Source organism: Bison bison, unplaced genomic scaffold (assembly GCF_000754665.1).
Source record: "Bison bison bison isolate TAMUID 2011002044 unplaced genomic scaffold, Bison_UMD1.0 scf7180017864498, whole genome shotgun sequence".
Taxonomy (NCBI): domain Eukaryota; kingdom Metazoa; phylum Chordata; class Mammalia; order Artiodactyla; family Bovidae; genus Bison; species Bison bison.
The window spans coordinates 6,148,537-6,167,949 of record NW_011495057.1 but is presented as its reverse complement, the minus strand read 5'-3'; the positions used below and the strand labels follow the sequence as shown (position 1 = coordinate 6,167,949).

Sequence of the window (19,413 nt, the reverse complement as noted above, 5' to 3'; positions counted from 1 at the left end):
GATTCCAGCTTGTGTTTCTTCCAGTCCAGCGTTTCTCATGATGTACTCTGCATATAACTTAAATAAGCAGGGTGACAATGTACAGCCTTGACGTACTCCTTTTCCTATTTGGAACCAGTCTGTTGTTCCATGTCCAGTTCTAACTGTTGCTTCCTAACCTGCATACAGATTTCTCAAGAGGCAGGTCAGGTGGTTCAGTATTCCCATCTATATTTCCATAAAATTTTTTTTTTTTATAAAGGAGTAAATGAAGGTAAAATTAGAAAAAAAGAAAAAAGAAACCAGAGGAACCGGGGGCATCTTGAAGTCACTAGTAAGGAGTAGATACGAACAGCCCCTCTGAGGCAGAGCTCAGGCTCACTGCCAGAAGGGTAAATGACTTGCTTCATAGAGTCAGTCAGTTGTCCTTTTGGAAAGGGGAAGGAAAGGAGCAGAAATCTGGAAGGCTGAGTATTTAACTAGAGTCGTCTTATTCAAAGAAACTATTTAAACTAGCCTTGATAGAGTCTTAAATCTGAAAAGATTGAATACTAAAACAGAAAGTATTTTTAAGACAGAGATATAACTCATGATTGAGCAGTTTCCCTACGAGCCATCAGGACAGGACCTCATTGGTCCCCGACCTTTTTGGCACCTGAGTCTAGTTCCATGGAAGACAATCCTTCCGTGGACCAGGGTGGAGGGGATGGTTTGGGGATGATTCAAGTGCATTACACTTATTGCACACTTTATTTCTGTTACTTCATCAGCTCCACCTCAGATCACCGGGCACTAGATCCCGGAGGCTGGGGACCCCTGGATTGTAAAATACGCTCTAGAAAACAGTCATTGTCTAAACAGATTCATAAAGCTACCAAGAAGTATGTTCATTGCTACCAGAGGTTACCTCATGGTGGTGGAATTATGGATGGCTTCTATAATCTTCTCAGGCTTATCTGAATGTTGTTAATTTTTATAATAAAGAAGCATTATTTTAATACTCATAAAACATGTGGTGATGTCACATTACCTGAAAGGCAATGTTCACATTCCTGAGACTGGTGGGAGAACGTCCCTCTTTCTAACCTGCCTTACCTCCTCATCTTCCTCCCACAGCTACTGCACCTCATAGCCACGTGACTCCCTGGGCCCCACAGGCCAAGTTTGCTCAAGGTTTTGGAAATTTCTCGCAATATATGCACACTTAATATTAAACAGAGAAACAAATTCCTTAAACAAAGAATAGGTCAAAGCTCATACAACGTTTGTATTACCTCCCAAATATTTTTACGTAAAAAGATAGCAAGTCAATTTCAGATGCTCACTTGACTAGCTAATGTTTGAAACAATAAAATTGCAGCATAATAACTTTTTAAAAACTGAGCAACTTCTTAGAGCTGCATCATTTAATAAGTAGTCACTTAGCCACATGTGGGCTCCTGAGTACCTGAAATGGGGCTGGTAACACTGAGAAAAGGATTTCTCAATTTTATTTCATTTTAATCAGTTTAAAATAAAAACTGTTACTCGATTCAGGAAATTTTTCAAGTATAGTTGTTCATCTACTCTTTCAAATATGAGTATTAGACATCTGAACACCAGCCAAGGACAGTCATCCCTAAGCATCTGCTGGAGATTGGTTTCAGGACCCGCCATGGACACCAAAGTCCATGGATGCTCATATCTGGCCCTCCGTATCCACAGTTTCACATTGGGGAATTCAACCAACCTGGGCTCGTCCAGTACCGTAGGTTTTTATTAAAAAAAAAACAAAACTTATCTATAAATGGACTTGGGCCATTCCAACTTGAATTGTTCAAGGGTCAACTGTATTTCCAATGACTATTTAGCTTCCAAATGGAAAGTGACTGTAAGCATTCAATGCATACAAAATTTAAACAGAACAAAAAAATGTAGTGTTTCATTACTAATTTTTATATTCATTTCATATTGCAATGATACTATTTTACATGTATTAGATTAAGTACAGTGGTATAGTTTGCCTGTTTGTTTTTACTTTTTTGGTAGCTACTAGAAATGTTTAATTTTATTGGCTGACATTATATTTCTACTGGACAGTGCGACCTTCAAGCTTGTTGAGGTAGAATTAGACATAAAATAGTTTTATTTACTTTTTATTGTTACTATAGGTCTACTTAAAAACCCTCCCATATTTCAACTGGAAATAGTATTATATTTTCTCAAAAATGATCTCTCATAAATGCTATCACCTCCAAGCCACCTAACCAGGTACCTGTAGGTGTGAGAAGATGAAATACTTACGATGAGTATGTACTTATGAGAAGTATTATTATATTATTGCAATGTTGTTGCTATGACATTTAATTAAACCTAGAAATTTCTGCCTTTCTTTCTAACCCAGGCTAGTGGAAAGCGACTCCAAACTTTGGGCACTTCTGTATAAAGTTAACAGTACTTTTATTTTCTATTTGTCATTATGACTTAATCCTCTTTGACTTGGTTTGTGGCAAAGGGTTGAACAATTAAAATTTCCCAGAGGTCCCCTTTATAATTCTCAACAAAGCTCTAGCAAGTGCTTCTGTGTCTTATTCACAGCAATGGTTTTGCCTTTCAATGCAAAACTAAACTGACAATAGTTTTCAGAGCTTCAGAACTTTTTCCATTGAAATGCAAACACTCCTCTGGCGCCTCTGAAAATTCTGAGAAATTGTTGGGGTTTGGCGATGTTTCCAGAAAACCTGGCATTCTTCTCTCTTCATGGCTAGTTTAAGTCCTTCTCTTTCCAAGTACATTCAAGTAAAGTCAGCAGTTGACTGTCTCTTGCAGGGCAAATACCCAACTTGAATGCTGAACAAAAGAGGAATTTTTTTATCCTAAATTTGGGACTGTGACCAGTAAGCCTCACAACATCACTTCACCACTTCTCTCCAAGGGCAACTTAGCTTCTTAACATGTACCTTCTCTTTAACCCTGTCCATGAATTGCCTTGTAGGCAGTGTTTGCAATGACACACCTCAACAAAAGTCACTCATATGCTGTAAAGATAGTGACAGATATTGGTTGGATCTTGGATGCTCTAACGCAGCCATCCAAATTGATCTAAAAATGGTTCATCCGTAATTTTTAGCATGCTACACAGCCCGGGCTCTCTATTCCACAGTATCAGTGTAAAATGAAGCCCACTCATCTTTTCTGTCTTTATTTCCTCAGTAGAAGTAGTCCAAATGGATAAACCAAGAAAGTGTTCAATTAACACATCACCAGATTCTGATCTGATAACAAATCAACACAGATACATCCTTCTTACTCATTGTCTATAATATGCAACCTTGCTTCTGTTATGCCATCATATAATAGTAATTTGAAAAATGATGTTATTCATTGTTTGACATGTATTTATCTCAACTCATGAGCAGGAATCATGGCTCACAGATTATTTAATGATACTTATTTAATGATTGTTGCTTAAGAAAGAGCTTATCTAACAGCTCCTAGCATGTTGGGGAAACAAACAGGGCCAATTCATGCGCAGGTAGAAAATAAGATCTCATCTGGGGTGGAGCGAAAAATGGCTAATACACATGGAAGGAAAGCAAGAAAAAACTAAGAAGGGATAACAGTACCAGGCACATACTATATATTCAAGAAAGTTTTTCTCTATGGCAGTGTACATATACCCCTGAGCACTCTGAAAACCAAGGCAGTAGTTCTGACTAACCAGCACAGCTTCTGGATATTATGTGAACAAGGAGAAAGTGGCATCATTTACATGAGCCCTGCTGACCTTCCTATGTTCAGGAAACACTGTCTTCTGGGACCCCTCCTCCCAACCATCCCCAATTCCCCCACCTCCAGCTCTCCATTTCACACCATGGTTGGCCAAGAAATATCTTTCAGGGCATCTTTCATACAGTTTTATAAGCTCTGAGATATGGGCTTATTGGAGTTCAAACTTGAGACTGTAAAGTTTCAGTATTAACAGCAATGTGCCTGAATACAGATTTTAAATTGTAGTAAATCCAAGAATTCCAAGTACTTTCAAACTATCACTTGCAAGACAAAACTTATCTAGAAACTAACCATACAGCACAGTGGATTTCCCTTTTATTTCACAAACATACACACACACACACATACTCCTTTCCATATTAAGCTAATCTTTCTAGACAAGAGGACTAGAGAGATGAGCATTGGCTACCAATGATCAATGTTGTATTCTGAGAAATGCAGTGAACTCAGTATTTATCACTAGGAGAAAAAAATAATTTTCTTACAGTTTCAAGATTATCCATGGACACATAACACATTAGTTAGAAAACAATTTAAACCGGGAAAAAAGGTTTCAAGTAGGTGACCTACACATGTAAAACATGAAAATTCTTTGAAAGTCATTTGCTCGGTTCTTACAATCTTCCAAGCAGTCACACTGACTAAGGAATCAGCGCAGTTACATGGGCACCAATATTGGGGAAAGAATTTCCTTGGTTCAAATCATAAATTCACTTAAGTTTTAATCACCCACATCTATTTAGAGAGCCGTCTTGGGGTAGGTACCACCATATGGCACAGAACAGTCTAGAGCAGGGGTCCCCAGTCTCCAGGCCATAGATGGGTACTGGCTTGTTAGAATTTATGCTGCACAGCAGGTGAGCGGTGGACAAGTGGGTGACGCTTCCTCTGTATTTATATCCGATCCCCCTCGCTTGCATTACTGCCTGAACTATCCCCTCCCCAGCCTTCCATTAAAAAATTATCTCCCGTGAAATCAGTTCTGAGTGCCAAAAAGTTGGGGACTGCTGGTCTAGAGGATCATGGGATCCTGGGCAGAGGTAGCTAGCCATAGCAGCAAACCAACCGCTTTAAGTCAGCTCTTCTGTTACAAAGCAGAGTGATGTGTCAGTCTGCAAAGAAATAATATGAAAAATTGCTTTCAAAGGCCTCAGAATGGTCCCTGCTTTGAGGCATTGGGAAAAATTGATTTCAGTAATTGAAAGCAAGTTTTGCTGTGCATGAACAATTGACTTCACAGATGATTCTGCCTGCATGGTCCGCTGACTTTCATGGTATCTGAATTAGGACTGTTCCATAGTCACAAACAAGCAAACCAGCCAGGTAGTCTCAACTCTTTCTTTTTTCCCACGTGCTTTCTAACAAAAGTCAGAAAGTTAGTTATGATCAATGCCAATTAAGATCTTCTGCACAGGATAGCAAATTCCCCTCAAATATGGCCATGTTACCAAATCTTAACCAAATAAAAGATGAACCTGATCTGGACTGGGTTGTTTTTTTGTTGTTGTTTTTTTTTTTCACATGACAAAGGAAATACTTTCACAGACAGCTACAGCTCTCAACCACAGCACAGGTAGCCAAACTATTCTGTTTGAAAAGCTATCTTCTCAATTCTAAATAAATCACTTTTTTCTCTATCAGTAGAAACCTAAATCCAAACAAAACAAAAAGGTGCCAGCTTAATTTCACATCCCTAAAGATGGGAAGGGATCTGGGATGATCACCTTGTTTATAACCTACTTCCAAACAAGGCCACATCTAAAATACTCCAAAACAGCCAAAATGATGCATTCAGTTTTTAAACAACCTTCAGAGAAGATAGTATATGCGTGCTCAGTCCCTTCCGTCATGTCCAACTCCTTTGAGACTCTATGGACTGTAGCCTACCAGGCTCCTCTGTCCATGGGATTTTCTAGGCAAGAATACTGGAGTAGGTTGTCATTTCCTCCTCCAGGGAATCCTCCCAACCTGGGGATCGAACCCACATCTTCTGAGTCTCCTGTTGCTTTCCAGGTGGATACTTTACCCACTGAGCCACCAGGGAAGTCTCTCTGAGAAGATCACTATACTCTATTTCAGATGTTCATTCTGGGATCATCAAATCTTTAAATTCCTCACACTGAAATTTCCATTCATCTCCAGAGTAAGTTGAAGCAACTGGACACAAACTTCTGGAATCTTCATCGAGCCCTGGAATCACTTTGCCGTTCCACTCTTCCCAGCTTACTAACCTTCTTGTGGTCACATGACTTCTACAAGTCCAGAAATGACGCATCTAAAGACGTAACAGAGGTTAATCTCTGCTCTTCCAAGGCAGGGGGCATGGGTCCCACCCTGACTAGGGAACTAAGATTCCACATGCCACACTGAAAAAAAGGTTTTGTTTAATTTAAAAAATAAAAAATAGAACAAAATAAAGACTTAAGAACAGGAAGTATTATATAGTTTAAAAAAAGTTAGTGATGATGATGATGACAGTTAGCCCAGGTGGCATGGCAGCCTCTTCTGTGCTGTTCTCACTGAACCTGGATTATTTTTTTAAGCTATCTCTGTGCCAAACTTGACATACCCACCTCCACTCAGTTTTCCTGCTCCTTCCCTGACACCAGATCACTACTAAAGAAAATCACAGAATCTTGCTGGCCTCCCTACAAATTCATGCTAACTTATAATGCACTCCCAACTGACCCAAAGCTTATTATTTATCTCATTTCCCTTCCCTAGCAAATTTCCTAGACAAATTAATCCAGATCTTGGCTATCTTAAGTCTTTTCCACCTGAAGTCTCTTCTCCCACTCAGTTCCCTCAGGAACTGATTTTCATACTATTTTATGTATATCAGCACCTTGCAAAAGACCTGAAAGATGGAGTCTGTTCAATATATCTGTATCTGATTGAAACAAAGAGCAACAACATTTAGTATAGTTTCTACGTGAACTTCTATTTTCTTTTTTCTAAAGAATTGGGGGAAATCTTAGCCAGACGCAGGTGAGGGAAGATTTTCTAGGTTCATCCTAGTCAGGCCCCTTTTTGTCACCCTGTTTGCACTACTTTTGCTGTTGCTCCATGTCCCATTTAGCATGTTTCAATTGGTTCTGTATTAAAATGGTCATGAAGGTGACTTCCATCATGAAGTGAATCTTGTCTTGGTACTAATCGTATGTAACACTCCCATCTCTTGGTCTTTTTTAAGTAGACAAGTTCCTACTTTAAGTAGAGTCTGCATTATGATGTTTGGTACAATGCCAGCTAATTCTCTTCCTTCCAGAGACTGATAAATAAAGGTGCTCATGGTGGAATTTGCAGGACATGTTCCCTTTGGACTGATGCTCCTGTTCTCTGAGGATCACTTCTCTCTCCTTGGCTCAGTTCTCTGAGTCTGGGGTAATCAAGTCTACTCCCGATAGTTGCATGACAGGGTCCCCCATAATCTTCCCAGCCATAGTGCCATGCTATACCATGAGAAGCATCATATGCATGAGTTTGGACCCCACTGTTCAAGCTCCATACACACATACCTACAATCAGCCATTCATTGGGCACGATTGGGACCAAGGTTGTGCACATCAGCAGTGGGATCCAGGTCAGGGGAGGGATGCCAGGCCAGCCCAAACCCTGAGAGCAGAGAATTCCAGAGTCCCAGTCATGGACCCTGTGGTCTAGAGAAGTTTTCTGTACAGAGGAGGACAATGCACTCAGAGTTGGGGCTGCTACTGCTAAGTTACTTCAGTTGTGTCCGACTCTGTGCAACCCCATAGACGGCAGCCCACCAGGCTCACCCATCCCTGGGACTCTCCAGGCAAGAACACTGGAGTGGGCTGCCATTTCCTTCTCCAATGCATGAAAGTGAAAAGTGAAAGTAAAGTCGCTCAGTCGTGTCCGACCCTCAGCGACCCCATGGATTGCAGCCTACCAGGCTCCTCTATCCATAGGATTTTCCAGGCAAGAGCAGTGGAGAGGGTTGCCATTGCCTTCTCCACAGAGTTGGGGCAGAGCCTTCTAAATCAGGGGTCCAGGGCAGGGCCCTATTGGCAGGGTCTGAGGCCAGTACCGCTGCCACTTCAGTTGCTCTCTGATCTGCATAACAGATACCCAAGGACAGTAGGGCCCGCACCTTTCACTTGAAAAACAGCATCCTTTATCCCGAAGTAATTAATTCTGTAATGATTTCTGTGCTGTTCTATCAAACATTCCTCAACCTCTGTGGCCTGAAGGGCCAACCATTTTTTACCACCATCAATTGAGATGCACACAAATCTTCATTTTCCTCCTCTTTTCATTCCATCTTGACAGAAGGCACTTCCTCCTGAATCCTCTCTTCCTTACCTCTTTTCTCAAAAATAGTGTCACTGCTCACAATGGAGGTGGCATACATATGCTGATGGTGAGCAAGACGGCTTGAGGTGATACACAGAATGGACTTTCCTGAAAGTTATATACTGAAATTCATACACATTTAAAAAATCTAGCCAGTGTATCAGATGGATGGTATTGTTGCACAGATTGGTTCTGAGCAAAAATCTGAGCTGGCCCTTGAAAAACTCAGGAATTAAGGCCATCTACCCTCAAAGCAGTCGAAAATCAGTGGACATATAACTTACAGTTCACCCTCCGGATCCACAGTTCTATATTCATGGATTCAACCAGCCTCAGATCATGTAGAACTGTAATGTTAACTATTGAAAAAAAAATCCATGTTTGTGGAGCTATGGAGTTCAAACCCACATTGTTCAAGGGTCAACTGTGTGTATACGTATATATATATATGCAGTGAAAAGTTGATTCCAATATGGAAAAAAATAGTGACTGTACAACAGAAGTGATAAAGGTTTGAGAAATTGATAACAACAAACCTGGATAATGATGTCATGGGAAAGAGATGCAGGTGTTTCTAGAAGGGGGTAGATTGTGGTGTGTAAGACCTGTAGCTTTGGGGTCATGGAGACCTGGGTTTGAGACTCTACACTTCTACTTGTGAGCTGTATGACTTCAGGTACTTGTTTTTTTGGGTTTTGTTTTTGTTTTAATCTGTAACATGGAATAATAATCAGAGCTCCATCATCAGGATGCCACCCAGATTAAATAAACCCTCTCGTGTCAAGCACTTAGTGTAGACCTGGCACATTATGATGATGGATGAGTGGTGGGCAGGGTCAGGTCTGCAGAGAGTCAAGGGAGGTAAGGATGGGAGCATTTCCTCTAGAGTCGCACAACAGAGGAGGCCCCAGAACACGAGGAGAGCAGTTCACAGGGAGCGACAGGAACAGAAAATTAGATTGCAAAGGATAAAGCATGAGAAAAGAGACAACAAATGGAAATGATCTTTTTAAGGGTATTTGGCTACACAGGGGAAAGTAGGGTTAATGGTCTCTGGTAGGTAATTGCGGTTGACGGAGGGTTGATTTTGGTGAGCTTTTTCCAAATAGAAAGAGATATTCTGACAACCCAATGGGCCTTTTGTCTTTTTCTACTCAAAATGTTGTGCAGAGTGAGAAGGGTATATGAAGTCTGCATACTTATTCTGTGAGGTGTGCGACACGACCCACTAATGGAGGTGGAGTAATGTTGGTATTACCAGGCATCATGGGGCTCTTCCATTTACTCAACAAGCTCTCATTTTTTAAATGGGATTATTAGCAATAATAATAATAAAGAAGAATTGTATTGCTCTTGAAAGTTCATAAACTGATTTTCATATGCCCCCTTGGGTGATGATAAAGACTTGTACGTGGAAAAATATCACAACAAAACTATAAACTATATATTGAGTATGTCTATAAAACTGTTTAGTCCTTGTTACAACACTTTGTTGGACTAATCCCTCTCAGATATCAATGGGTAACACAGTTCATTATGTCAGTGTGTTCCTGGTTCCCTAAACCTTTAAAAGTCACTACAATTAGAAATAAACATGTTATTTTAAAAAATAATAATCTAAAAAACTGTATAGTAGAAAAAAATAATAATCTAACCAGTTAACAAGGATATAACTCTATGTTTATTAAAATACTTTGTCAAATGATCCCAAAATTAGCCAATTTTCCCACAAACTATTCTATTTTCAAAAGAAAATCAACACATAAATTTCCATTTAAATCTTTTAAATAAATCAAAAGGTACACTTGTACCCTGACAGAATGAATATGCTTAAAGAGCAGCCAACAGCCCCACAGTAGCTAAAAAATACACTTGTATAATATATATAATAGGACAAATCTGGTTTGATTAACTTCTGACCTTCTGGGTCACTTAAATTCTCCACTAACTTAGACCGAAACTAGAGAAGTAACACTCTGCTTATTTCATAAACGTACTGAAAAATGTGTGAAACCATTTTTGTAAACTCCTCATTCATTTATTTATTCATCCAACCAACCAAAATGTATTGACCGTCTTCTATTTTCCAGGGTTGCATAAACAACTAACACATAATCTCTGCCCCAAGGAATTTATTTCTTGAGTTAGAGACAGAGCTGTAAGCCACGAACTATCCAGCAGTGTAATTATAACTTGTTGTTGTTTAGTCACTAAGTCGTGTCTGACTCTTTTGCAACCTCGTGGACTGTAGCCCACCAGGCTCCTCTGTCCATGAGATTTCCCAGGCAAGAATACTGGAGTGGGTTGCCATTTCCTTCTCCAGGGGATCTTCCCGACACAGGGATCAAACCAAGTCTTCTGCTTCTCCTGCAGTGCAGGCGGATTCTTTACCACTGAGCCCAGTAATTATAACTAATGCAACCCTGTTTGGAAACCGCAAGCACAATTCCTAGTATCTTTTGTCAAGTACTGGTTATAAAGCCTTTGGTTTTCATACGTTCTTACTGGGGCAACCTGCGTCTCTTAGGGAGGGATGTAAAGGGAATTTGGTATTCACATGCTTGGAAGTCGGAGGAGTACAAAGCTATTTTAGAAGGTGCTGTGAAATATAAGAGAAATGGCATCTAGACAAAACTATAGGAACAGGGAAGGTTTAATAGAGAAAGTAAAACTTGAATTTTAAAGAACAAAGTCTGAATTATCTAGGCAGGGACTTCTAGCCTGTGAGAAAATAAATAAATGTCTGTCGTTTAAACAACCCAGTCTGTGGTTCTTTGCTATGGCAACTCTAACAGACTAATACAGTCTCATATGACCAGAAAGAAGAGAGGATGTCAGGGATGGTAGAAACTGAGGCTCGGGGACTTCCCTGGTGGTCCAGTGGTTAAGACTCCACGCTTCCGACACAGGGGACACGGGTTCGATCCCTGGTGGGAGAACTAAGATCCTACCTTGCACAGAAAAAAAAAAAAAGTGAGGCCCAAACGAGTATCTAAAGAAGTGTTAGCTGCCACCATGATTTCTTCTCACTCTCTGTGTGTAGCCTTGGTAGCAGGATCATTCCTGGTGACTCTTCCCTCTACAGAAGCCATCTCTCTCCCTGACTCATATCCAGGGCTGGGTCCTGGGACTTTATACCTTGGGGCAGTTATGCACGAAGAAAAGAACCCAGGACAGCAGACATCCCAGCGGCTGAGGTGCAGGTGTTGCCCCAGCTTCTGGCCCTGCCTTGGGCTTCCCAGGTGGCGCTAGTAGTAAAGAATCTGCTTCCTGGTGCAGGAGACGTAAGAGACTCAGGTTCAATTCCTGGGTTGGGAAGATGCCCTGGAGAAGGAAGTGGGAACCCACTCCAGTATTCTTACCTGGAGAAACCATGGACTGAGGAGCCTAGCAGGCTATGGTCCACGGGGGTCAAAAGGAGACAGACACGACTGAAGCGACTTAGCATGCACGCACCCATCCCTTCAATGAAGTCCACTTTGCTTAGGAAAGCCAGAGTCATTTCCTGTTTCTGCTAAAGTCCCTGGTTGCAAACAATTTTCATCTCTTTCCTGACAGGAGAATGAGAGTCAGATACCTCTGAACCAATAGGATTGCTGAGTGACACTGAGGAGCAAGTTTACTCTGTTGGTGGTGTTGTTAGACACTAAGTTGTGTTGAACTCTTTTGTGACTCCATGGACTGCAGCCTGCCTGGCTCCCCTGTCCATGGGGTTCTCCAGGCAAGAATACTGGAGTGGGTTGCCATTTCCTTCTCCAGGGGATCTTCCCAACAAAGAATCAAACTCACGTCTCCTGCATCGGCAGGCAGATTCTTTACCACTGATACACCAGGGAAGCCCAAGTTTACTCTGGAAATGATAAATTTGTAAAATGACCAATACCAGCAGTATTATTTTTCCAGCAATACTCAGTCTCGGTGGAAATGTGAGTTATAAATGTCATTATCATCCCTGAAGAGTTACTAAGCTAATAAGCAGATAACATAAAGGCAGTTTCTTCTTTTTTAAATAAAATTCACTGAGATATTTTGGATTTATCCATAAGATAGAGGTTTTTAAAAATATTACTTCTGATTTAAACTCCAAAATGTGGTCTTGGAATAATTTATGCCCATATAAAGTTCATAAAATGTTAACACTGATGTTAATACTTTTAGCACTGTACATACATTAAAAACTTACTGTTTCTCGGTTTTTACCTGAGTTGTTGTTGTTGTCCTGTTCAACTTAGTCACGTCCAGCTCTTTTATGACCCTATGGACCATAGCTCACCAGGCTCCTCTCCATGGGATTTCCCAGGCAAGAATACTGGAGTGGGTCATCATTTCCTTCTCCAGGGGATCTTCCCAACCCAGGGATCTAACCATATCTCCTGCATTGGCAGGTGGATTCTTTACCGGAAAGCCACTAGGGAAGCCTTCACTTGAGTTAGAAAAGAGTTACCATTTCATTCTATAAATGGGGAAATTAGGTCAAGAAAAATTACTTTTTCAAGGTTTGACACAGATAAATTTCTTGACATAACTCAATGCCTTTTTATCGTAAACATCCTTATGATCATTATTTATACTTATCAATTCTGTTGGCAAAACTCTCCTGCTAGTATCACCCTATTTGAGCCTCATTCACTTATTTATTTATTCCACAATGATTTCAGTCTTTAAAGGGTGTCTTGGAGATATACTACAGGCTGAGGATACAGCAATTAATTACCAAGTCTAATTAATTACTATGATTATTGAGAGTGTTCTCTGCCCTGATTTCAATTACAGACAAGTAAACAGATGATTCTGGTATGGTAGGGACAATTCTGTGATGGAATTTGGGAAATTCCTAAATGGAATTCCCAAGCAAGCACACATGAGGTGGTCTAAAACTAGAATGGATCAGGAGGGCATCTGGACTTAAAACAACTTTACAAAAAGAGAGGACATAAAATGCTTTGTTCCATTTCACAGATGAAGAACCAGGGTTCAGAAACATCAAGTGGCGTACAGCCAATAAGAATTAAGTGACTGAGTTAAGACTGGCAGCTCTTACCCCTTATCCTTCCACTGCACAATGGTATCATCACCAAAATCATTACTGTCCATCCATCATAATCATCATCACTGTAAGAAATTAATATGATATATATAGCCCACAAGGCTTCCCAGGTAGCTCAGCTGGTAAAGAATCCACCTGCAATGCTGGAGACTCCAGTTCGATTCCTGGGTCAGGAAATTTCCCTGGAGAAGGGATAGGCTAGCCACTCCAGTATTCTTGGGCTTCCCTGGTGGCTCAGATGGTAAAGAATCTGCCTGTGATGCAGGAGACCTGTGTTCAGTCCCTGGGTTGGGGAGATCCCCTGGAGGAGGGCATGGCAACCCAGTCCAATATTCTTGCCTGGAGAATCCCCATGGACAAAGGAGCCTGGAGGGCTACAGTCCCTGGGGTTGCAAAAAGTCGGACACGACTGAACAACTAAGCACAGCATATAGCCCACAGCTTCAGTTCGTATCAAGAAGAGAGGGTAAACTTGCGTCAAAACACCGCTGAATAATACAGACACATTGCCTATTAAAAACTGTAGGGTTTCACATAGGTTCACAGGTTGCTATATTTCAAGTGATGAGAGCCAGTGTGTCTGCAAAGGGCAGGTTTCCTGGAGGGAATAAATACTGAGGAATTTTTAAAGAAGAAACAGAATCATGTGGCAGAGAGAAGGGAAAGGGATTAAAGATGGAAGGGTCACCTCAGGTGGCTCCCTAGAGGAGCTGACAAGGTGTGGCCACGGCACGGTCCCCCACAACAGGCATATGGGCCGAGGGGTAGCACTGGATATTCCTAGGCATGGTGAAACCATCAGTGAGACTTGACACCTCTAAGAGGCCCTGTGAATTTCTTCACACATAGACTTCTTCTGACTATATGAGAAAACGAAGTAGGAAGTACAGAGGTTAAAGAGTAGTATGAATGATCATTCAGGAAGAAACAGAAAACTTTGTTTGAATCATAAGGTTCATCCGAGAAAATTCTTAAGTAACTAAACTGCTGAGAGTCTATTGTATTTTTTATGGTCACAGATTATGACCTTTTCTTCTCCTTTCTTAGAAAATGTTCTGTTTCTAGTATTATTCTAAAAGCATTTCTTTTAATTTTCTTGTTTTTTGGTCTACTCCTCCTGTGAGAGCCCCTTGAATTTTAAGCATTTTGCTCTTTCCTTGAAACTGGGATTATCTTTCTTAGTTTATTAAAAACATGAGGATTCTGTATCTCTCTGTATAAGTGATAACTGCCAAAATGCTGTTTTGGCTCTTAAAACCTTCAAATTTAATTTACATTTTGGAACAATTACTACTACAGACTACACTTTACAGATTATTAACCATTCCAAACATTCTGATCCAACCCATTAGATCCCAAAGTCCTTTGCTTCCGAGAAAACTGACTTCCCACTGTGGATGTCTGAGCAGCCTTTAAAACGCCCAAACCAAACTCTGAACTCTCATAGAAGCTGGGTAAAGGATAAGGGCTAAGAAAAGCATTGTCATCCAACCACCTTTCTGCTTTTTTGTACAAGCTTCGGATGAAACACAGTCACTCAATAAAGTCCTTCTGTTTCTCTCTCCATCCCTCCCGTTCTCTCTGCCCATTTGCCTAGAGAGGGGAACCCTAAACCTTTTGGAACCCTGCCAGTGGCACCAAAAGAATCTCTTGACTATTTTCCCAGGGAATTCCTGCCTTAAATGTCAGCAGAGTACAACTCACCAGCCAAAGCAGGGTCGGCCTGGACCTGAATCAAGGAAACAGCACCGGCTATCATGAACGGGAAAACTTGGACTGAAGGGGTGATGGGGGAGGGGCAGCGATAGAGCGGAAGGGTCCACACCGGTGCAAAGACCCAGGGTTTGTCAGTTTCACCTCACCGAGAAAGGGAGGCAAGTCAAACTTTCTTTGATTCTTTTATGTTTTTCGATTGCTATCTTTATTTTTCTCTTTGGGTGGTGCGCCATATTTCCAGCAACCACTCTGCCTTACTGTAACAATAATAAGGTAACACCTCTTTGAAAAGCGAACAAAGCTCCACTGAAGTCCTGTGTTGTGGTGCCTGTGCCTGTGGTTGCCCTGCTGCTGCTGTTGTTTTGTTTGTTTTTAATGAACTTGCTGATACATAAGTGCTCTGCAGGGATTCCTATCGCTGAGATTCATGAAAAGGAAGATGAGATTTGTGAGTTGCTACTGAGTCTTGTCCCTGCCAGCCTGGAGACACTTCCTATCTGATCCTGAGGCCTTGCTGGCGTTTTTAGTATGTTTGTGTTAGTCTTCTATCTCTGAACACATGAAGAAATACTAAAAGTTCTGAGGGCCAGGGTGGGGAAAGGGGTCTACAAATCCCACAGATATACATCAGCACCCAAGGATAACAACATGATGTAAGAGATTAAAAATTAGGAACAAAGTGCATTCATCCACTAGTTTTTGTAATTTACATTTATCATGCCTTCATTTTTTTCATATGTTACTGACCCACAACTTCACAAAGCTATTTAACTAAAAACTCACAAGTTTGCTTGACATACAAGACTGATTTTAAATCAATGTTCCAGGTTACCATCCTTTTCCTAAAGGTAAGAAAGTCAAGAAAACTTCATCAATAAATTGTTATTCCATCTTTAAATGAATTTAGGCCTTTTTAAGGTTACCAGTGGGGGAAAAAAATTTAGATTTCAAATCTTTGATTCTAGTCCTAAGCCAGTTCAAAACAGGTCAACTTAGAGGCTATTACTTATATTCACCAGGGCTCCCACCTCATACTTTTTGCACGATCATAAGTCCAATACAGCTGATTTCTTTCATTATTGTATCCTGCATGCATTGCCATAAACAGTCCTATTGGAAGTTTCTATCCCTAGTTTAAAGAAAAGCCAGGGAAGTAGGTAGACTGAATGTAGCATAGGAAGGTCAATATTACCATCTCAAATATAGAAAGGATAATAAAGAATATCTGAAAAGAAAAACTACCTCCAGGAAGTGAAGGGTTAATCCCTGGTCAATTCTGAACCTCTCTGCTGAGAGTACTAATAAGTGTGAGTTGATGCCAATTAGGGTGGCCCTTCCCTTGATGGGAACAGCCATCGCTTAGGAACTGGATTGTCAACACATTCTACCAGGGCAGTGATCAGCCAGCCAGAAGAAAGGGAAAGGGTCTGAGAAACTGTGGTAACCAAGTTCTGTTGGCACTTTGTAAAATGGTGCCGGGAACTGCCACCACCATGGAGTGAATGCTAATGAGCCGAGTGCAACTTACAAAGGGTGGACCTGAAAAATGTCCTCCTGCTGACCAGCAGCCCTACACAATGCCACATTTGGTAGGTTTCTGTGGCTAGCACCACAGGCCTCATTCTCAAGGAAGAACTTAAACCTCACAGCACTGTTCCTTGGACTCAAAGACCTCACAAGCACTTCTGACCCATTGTCCAAATCAAAGTTTTCAAATTAAAAAAAAAAAAGAACATTTTGCACCTTTAAAAAATCTCATTCAAAAATCTGAATAGTAAACAGCTGTAACAATCAACAGGAAATAATTTTTGTTGTTGTTGTTCTTTTTTTAATTGGAGGATAATTGTTTTACAATACTGTGTCATATGACCCAGCAATACCACTACTGGGCATATACCCTAAGAAAACCATAACTGAAAGAGGCACCTGTACCCCAATCTTCATGGAAGCACTTTTTACAATAGCTATAGGACATGGAGAAGAAAATGGCAACCCACTCCAATATTCTTGCCTGGAAAATCCCATGGACGGAGGAGCCTGGCAGGCTACAGTCCCTGGGGTTGCAAAAAGTCGGACACGACTGAGCAACTTCACAACCAACTTCGCAATAGGACATGGAAGCAACCTAGATGTCCATCAACAGATGAATGGATACAGAAATTGTTGCACATATATACAATGGAATATTACTCAGCTATATAAAAAAAAGAATGCATTCTAGTCAGTCCTAATAAGGTGGATGAACAGGAAATATTTTAAGTGTTCTTTGCAGATTGCCATAAATTCTCTGTTGCCCTCTTACCAGAGTTTGTTCTGACTTGCATGTGTTTTCAAAGGCTGAAACCCCTGATGAACAGCCATCAGTATGCAGCCACATTCTTAAAGGATATAAATTCAATCTTTGTTATCTGAGAATGCTGGAAACAGAAATAAAGAGCTCCTCTGAAATTCACACTCAAAATTGTAATCCCTCTTTCTCATGAGAGCTTTTCAACCATTCCCAGTTCTCAAGTATCCAAAAGAGACAAGAAAACAAGAAATTGTAACCATGATGTGAAAACATAACTGTTTTCTTCTCTCTCCTGTATTTCTTTCTTGCCACAGTCCATTCTGGGGGAAAAAAGGAAGCTCCTATGTGAAATGAGATGGTAGGTAGAGAAGCAGGGCGGGGATAAAGAGGGTCCCATAGTGAGTTATTATCACAGGTCTAGTTGCCAGTATGATGATCATTATACTATTAAAAAGTAACTAATTAAAATAATATAAAATAAAAGAGGGCCATAAATGTACCAGTGATGACAGAGTGCCCTGTATCAAGGATGATGATTATTTCAGTCCTAGGTACCTGTGGTCCATTTTAAGAAAGAAAAAAATGAGATGGTAATGCAGGCACTAACTGTCAGACCTTCCAGAGCTCACCAAACTCTTTAGCCAGGCCTGCCTCACCGGCACACAACCTGTGCATTTAGAAGGGTCCCGTACTTCCTTTCATATCCTACTGCTGCAAACTGGAAATTCTTAATAATTTTTCAACAAGGAGTCCTGCATTCACTTTTCACTGGACTCCACAAATGGTGCAGTCAAGTCAGTCCTGTCCTTGGGTTTCTAGATATTAAATTTACTTCTAGTTCCCACCTCACTGGAAAAGACTTTAATGCTGGGAAAGATTAAAGGCAAAAGGAGACACGGGCAGCAGTGCATGAGATGGTTAGATAGCATCACTGAATCAACAGACGTGAATTTGAGCAAACTTGGGGAGATAATGGAAGACAGAGGAGCCTGGCATCCTGCAGTCCATGGGGTCACAAAGAGTCAGACACGATTTAGCGACTGAACAACAAGAAGCAGCTAGTTCCCAATAATTTTGTGCCACCCAACGTTTATCTGTTTAAAATTTGCTACTTCTTACCAACAATTGTTAACATAACAGTCAGGTGAGACTCTAAAGCAGTCTTATATCCTGTTACTCAAATCAGTGCTGCACAGGCTCCAAGGGACCTGAAGTGATCTGCAGTACTTTAAAAACTGCTTCTGTGAGCAAAAACTTCGCATAGAACCCACTGGCTATGTCGCCACTCAAAAACAAATGCACCGAAGCCTGAATCTCATTCCGTTCATCTCAACTGCTGGATAATGCAAATCCGTGCTCTTAATAGTCGCCCAAATTCGACTGCACACAGAACAACAACAACAAAATTTCTCAGCAGTTCCCTGTGGTGGGAGGATTTCAAATAAAGATTTGGGGAAAGCCTCATTTTCAAGGATTAGGTGAGCCAGCATTTTGTGTTCCTGAAATGTCCTGTGTCTATAACGATCAGGTAGAGAAAGTCATTTCAAGTTCAAATATAACTTGGCGATTGCCACATGGTGCCGAATCTTTCCACCCCTAAGACTTCAAAAACCCAATCAGACAAGTGGCCGTAATCTGACTCCCGGCGCACTGGGAGCCGTGGGGCTGGCAATGTGAGCGCTGCACTCTGGCCGGGGGAGGCATGAGTGACAGACCCGCAGCGAGGCGGTGGGGGTAAGTCCTTCTTTGCCTTAAGGGAACAATGCTGAGGCTCGGATGAAAGATGAAACTTGGGACTCTTTTATTACAGATACGTGTGCTGCTCAGGCAGAATCTAGAAGGAAACTCTAGGGCAGGTGGTTCTTCCAGGGCTGGGTATGGGCATACTCATAAGAGAGGCAGAGAGAGGGCAGAAGAAAAAGGGGGATGATTTACAGCAAAAATCCTCCATATATTGGAGACCTATAGCCCAAGAAAATGCCTCTATGGAGTCTATGGAGGTAAATCTATCATCTAGTATTTTTCATCAGAAAAATCATTCATCTAGGGGCTCAGCTGTCCAGAAGTGGATCAGGCTGGGGGTTCGGCTAGTAAGTAATGTTGTCGGGCTCTCTATAACCCGGTCACATCAACAAACCCCCTTTGTTCTGGAGCAAAAGGGGAAAAAGCACAACAAATGGTATTGATGCATTTCCAGGGAGTGTGAACAGGGAAGGGAACATTGACCGGTAGATAACTCAGAGGGGCTGCGAAAGAGCTGAGCTGAGCGCTTGTCAAGACAGAGGTATGTATG

The 19,413-nt window shown here is 41.2% G+C and overlaps 1 protein-coding gene across 3 annotated transcripts in view; it reads left to right on the top strand.

Moving 5' to 3' along the window:
* The window catches only part of AQP4 (aquaporin 4), a 60,809-nt gene that overhangs the window by 27,510 nt on the left and 13,886 nt on the right, over positions 1-19,413 (top strand). Inside the window, exon 1 of one of the 3 annotated variants that reach the window (XM_010828949.1) lies at positions 18,753-18,854. The exons of 1 other annotated variant lie outside the window; for it this stretch is intronic. In XM_010828949.1, the coding sequence (XP_010827251.1) occupies positions 18,823-18,854 (32 nt within the window). In that variant the 5' untranslated portion in view covers positions 18,753-18,822. One more of the 3 variants, XM_010828952.1, reaches the window with a different exon arrangement.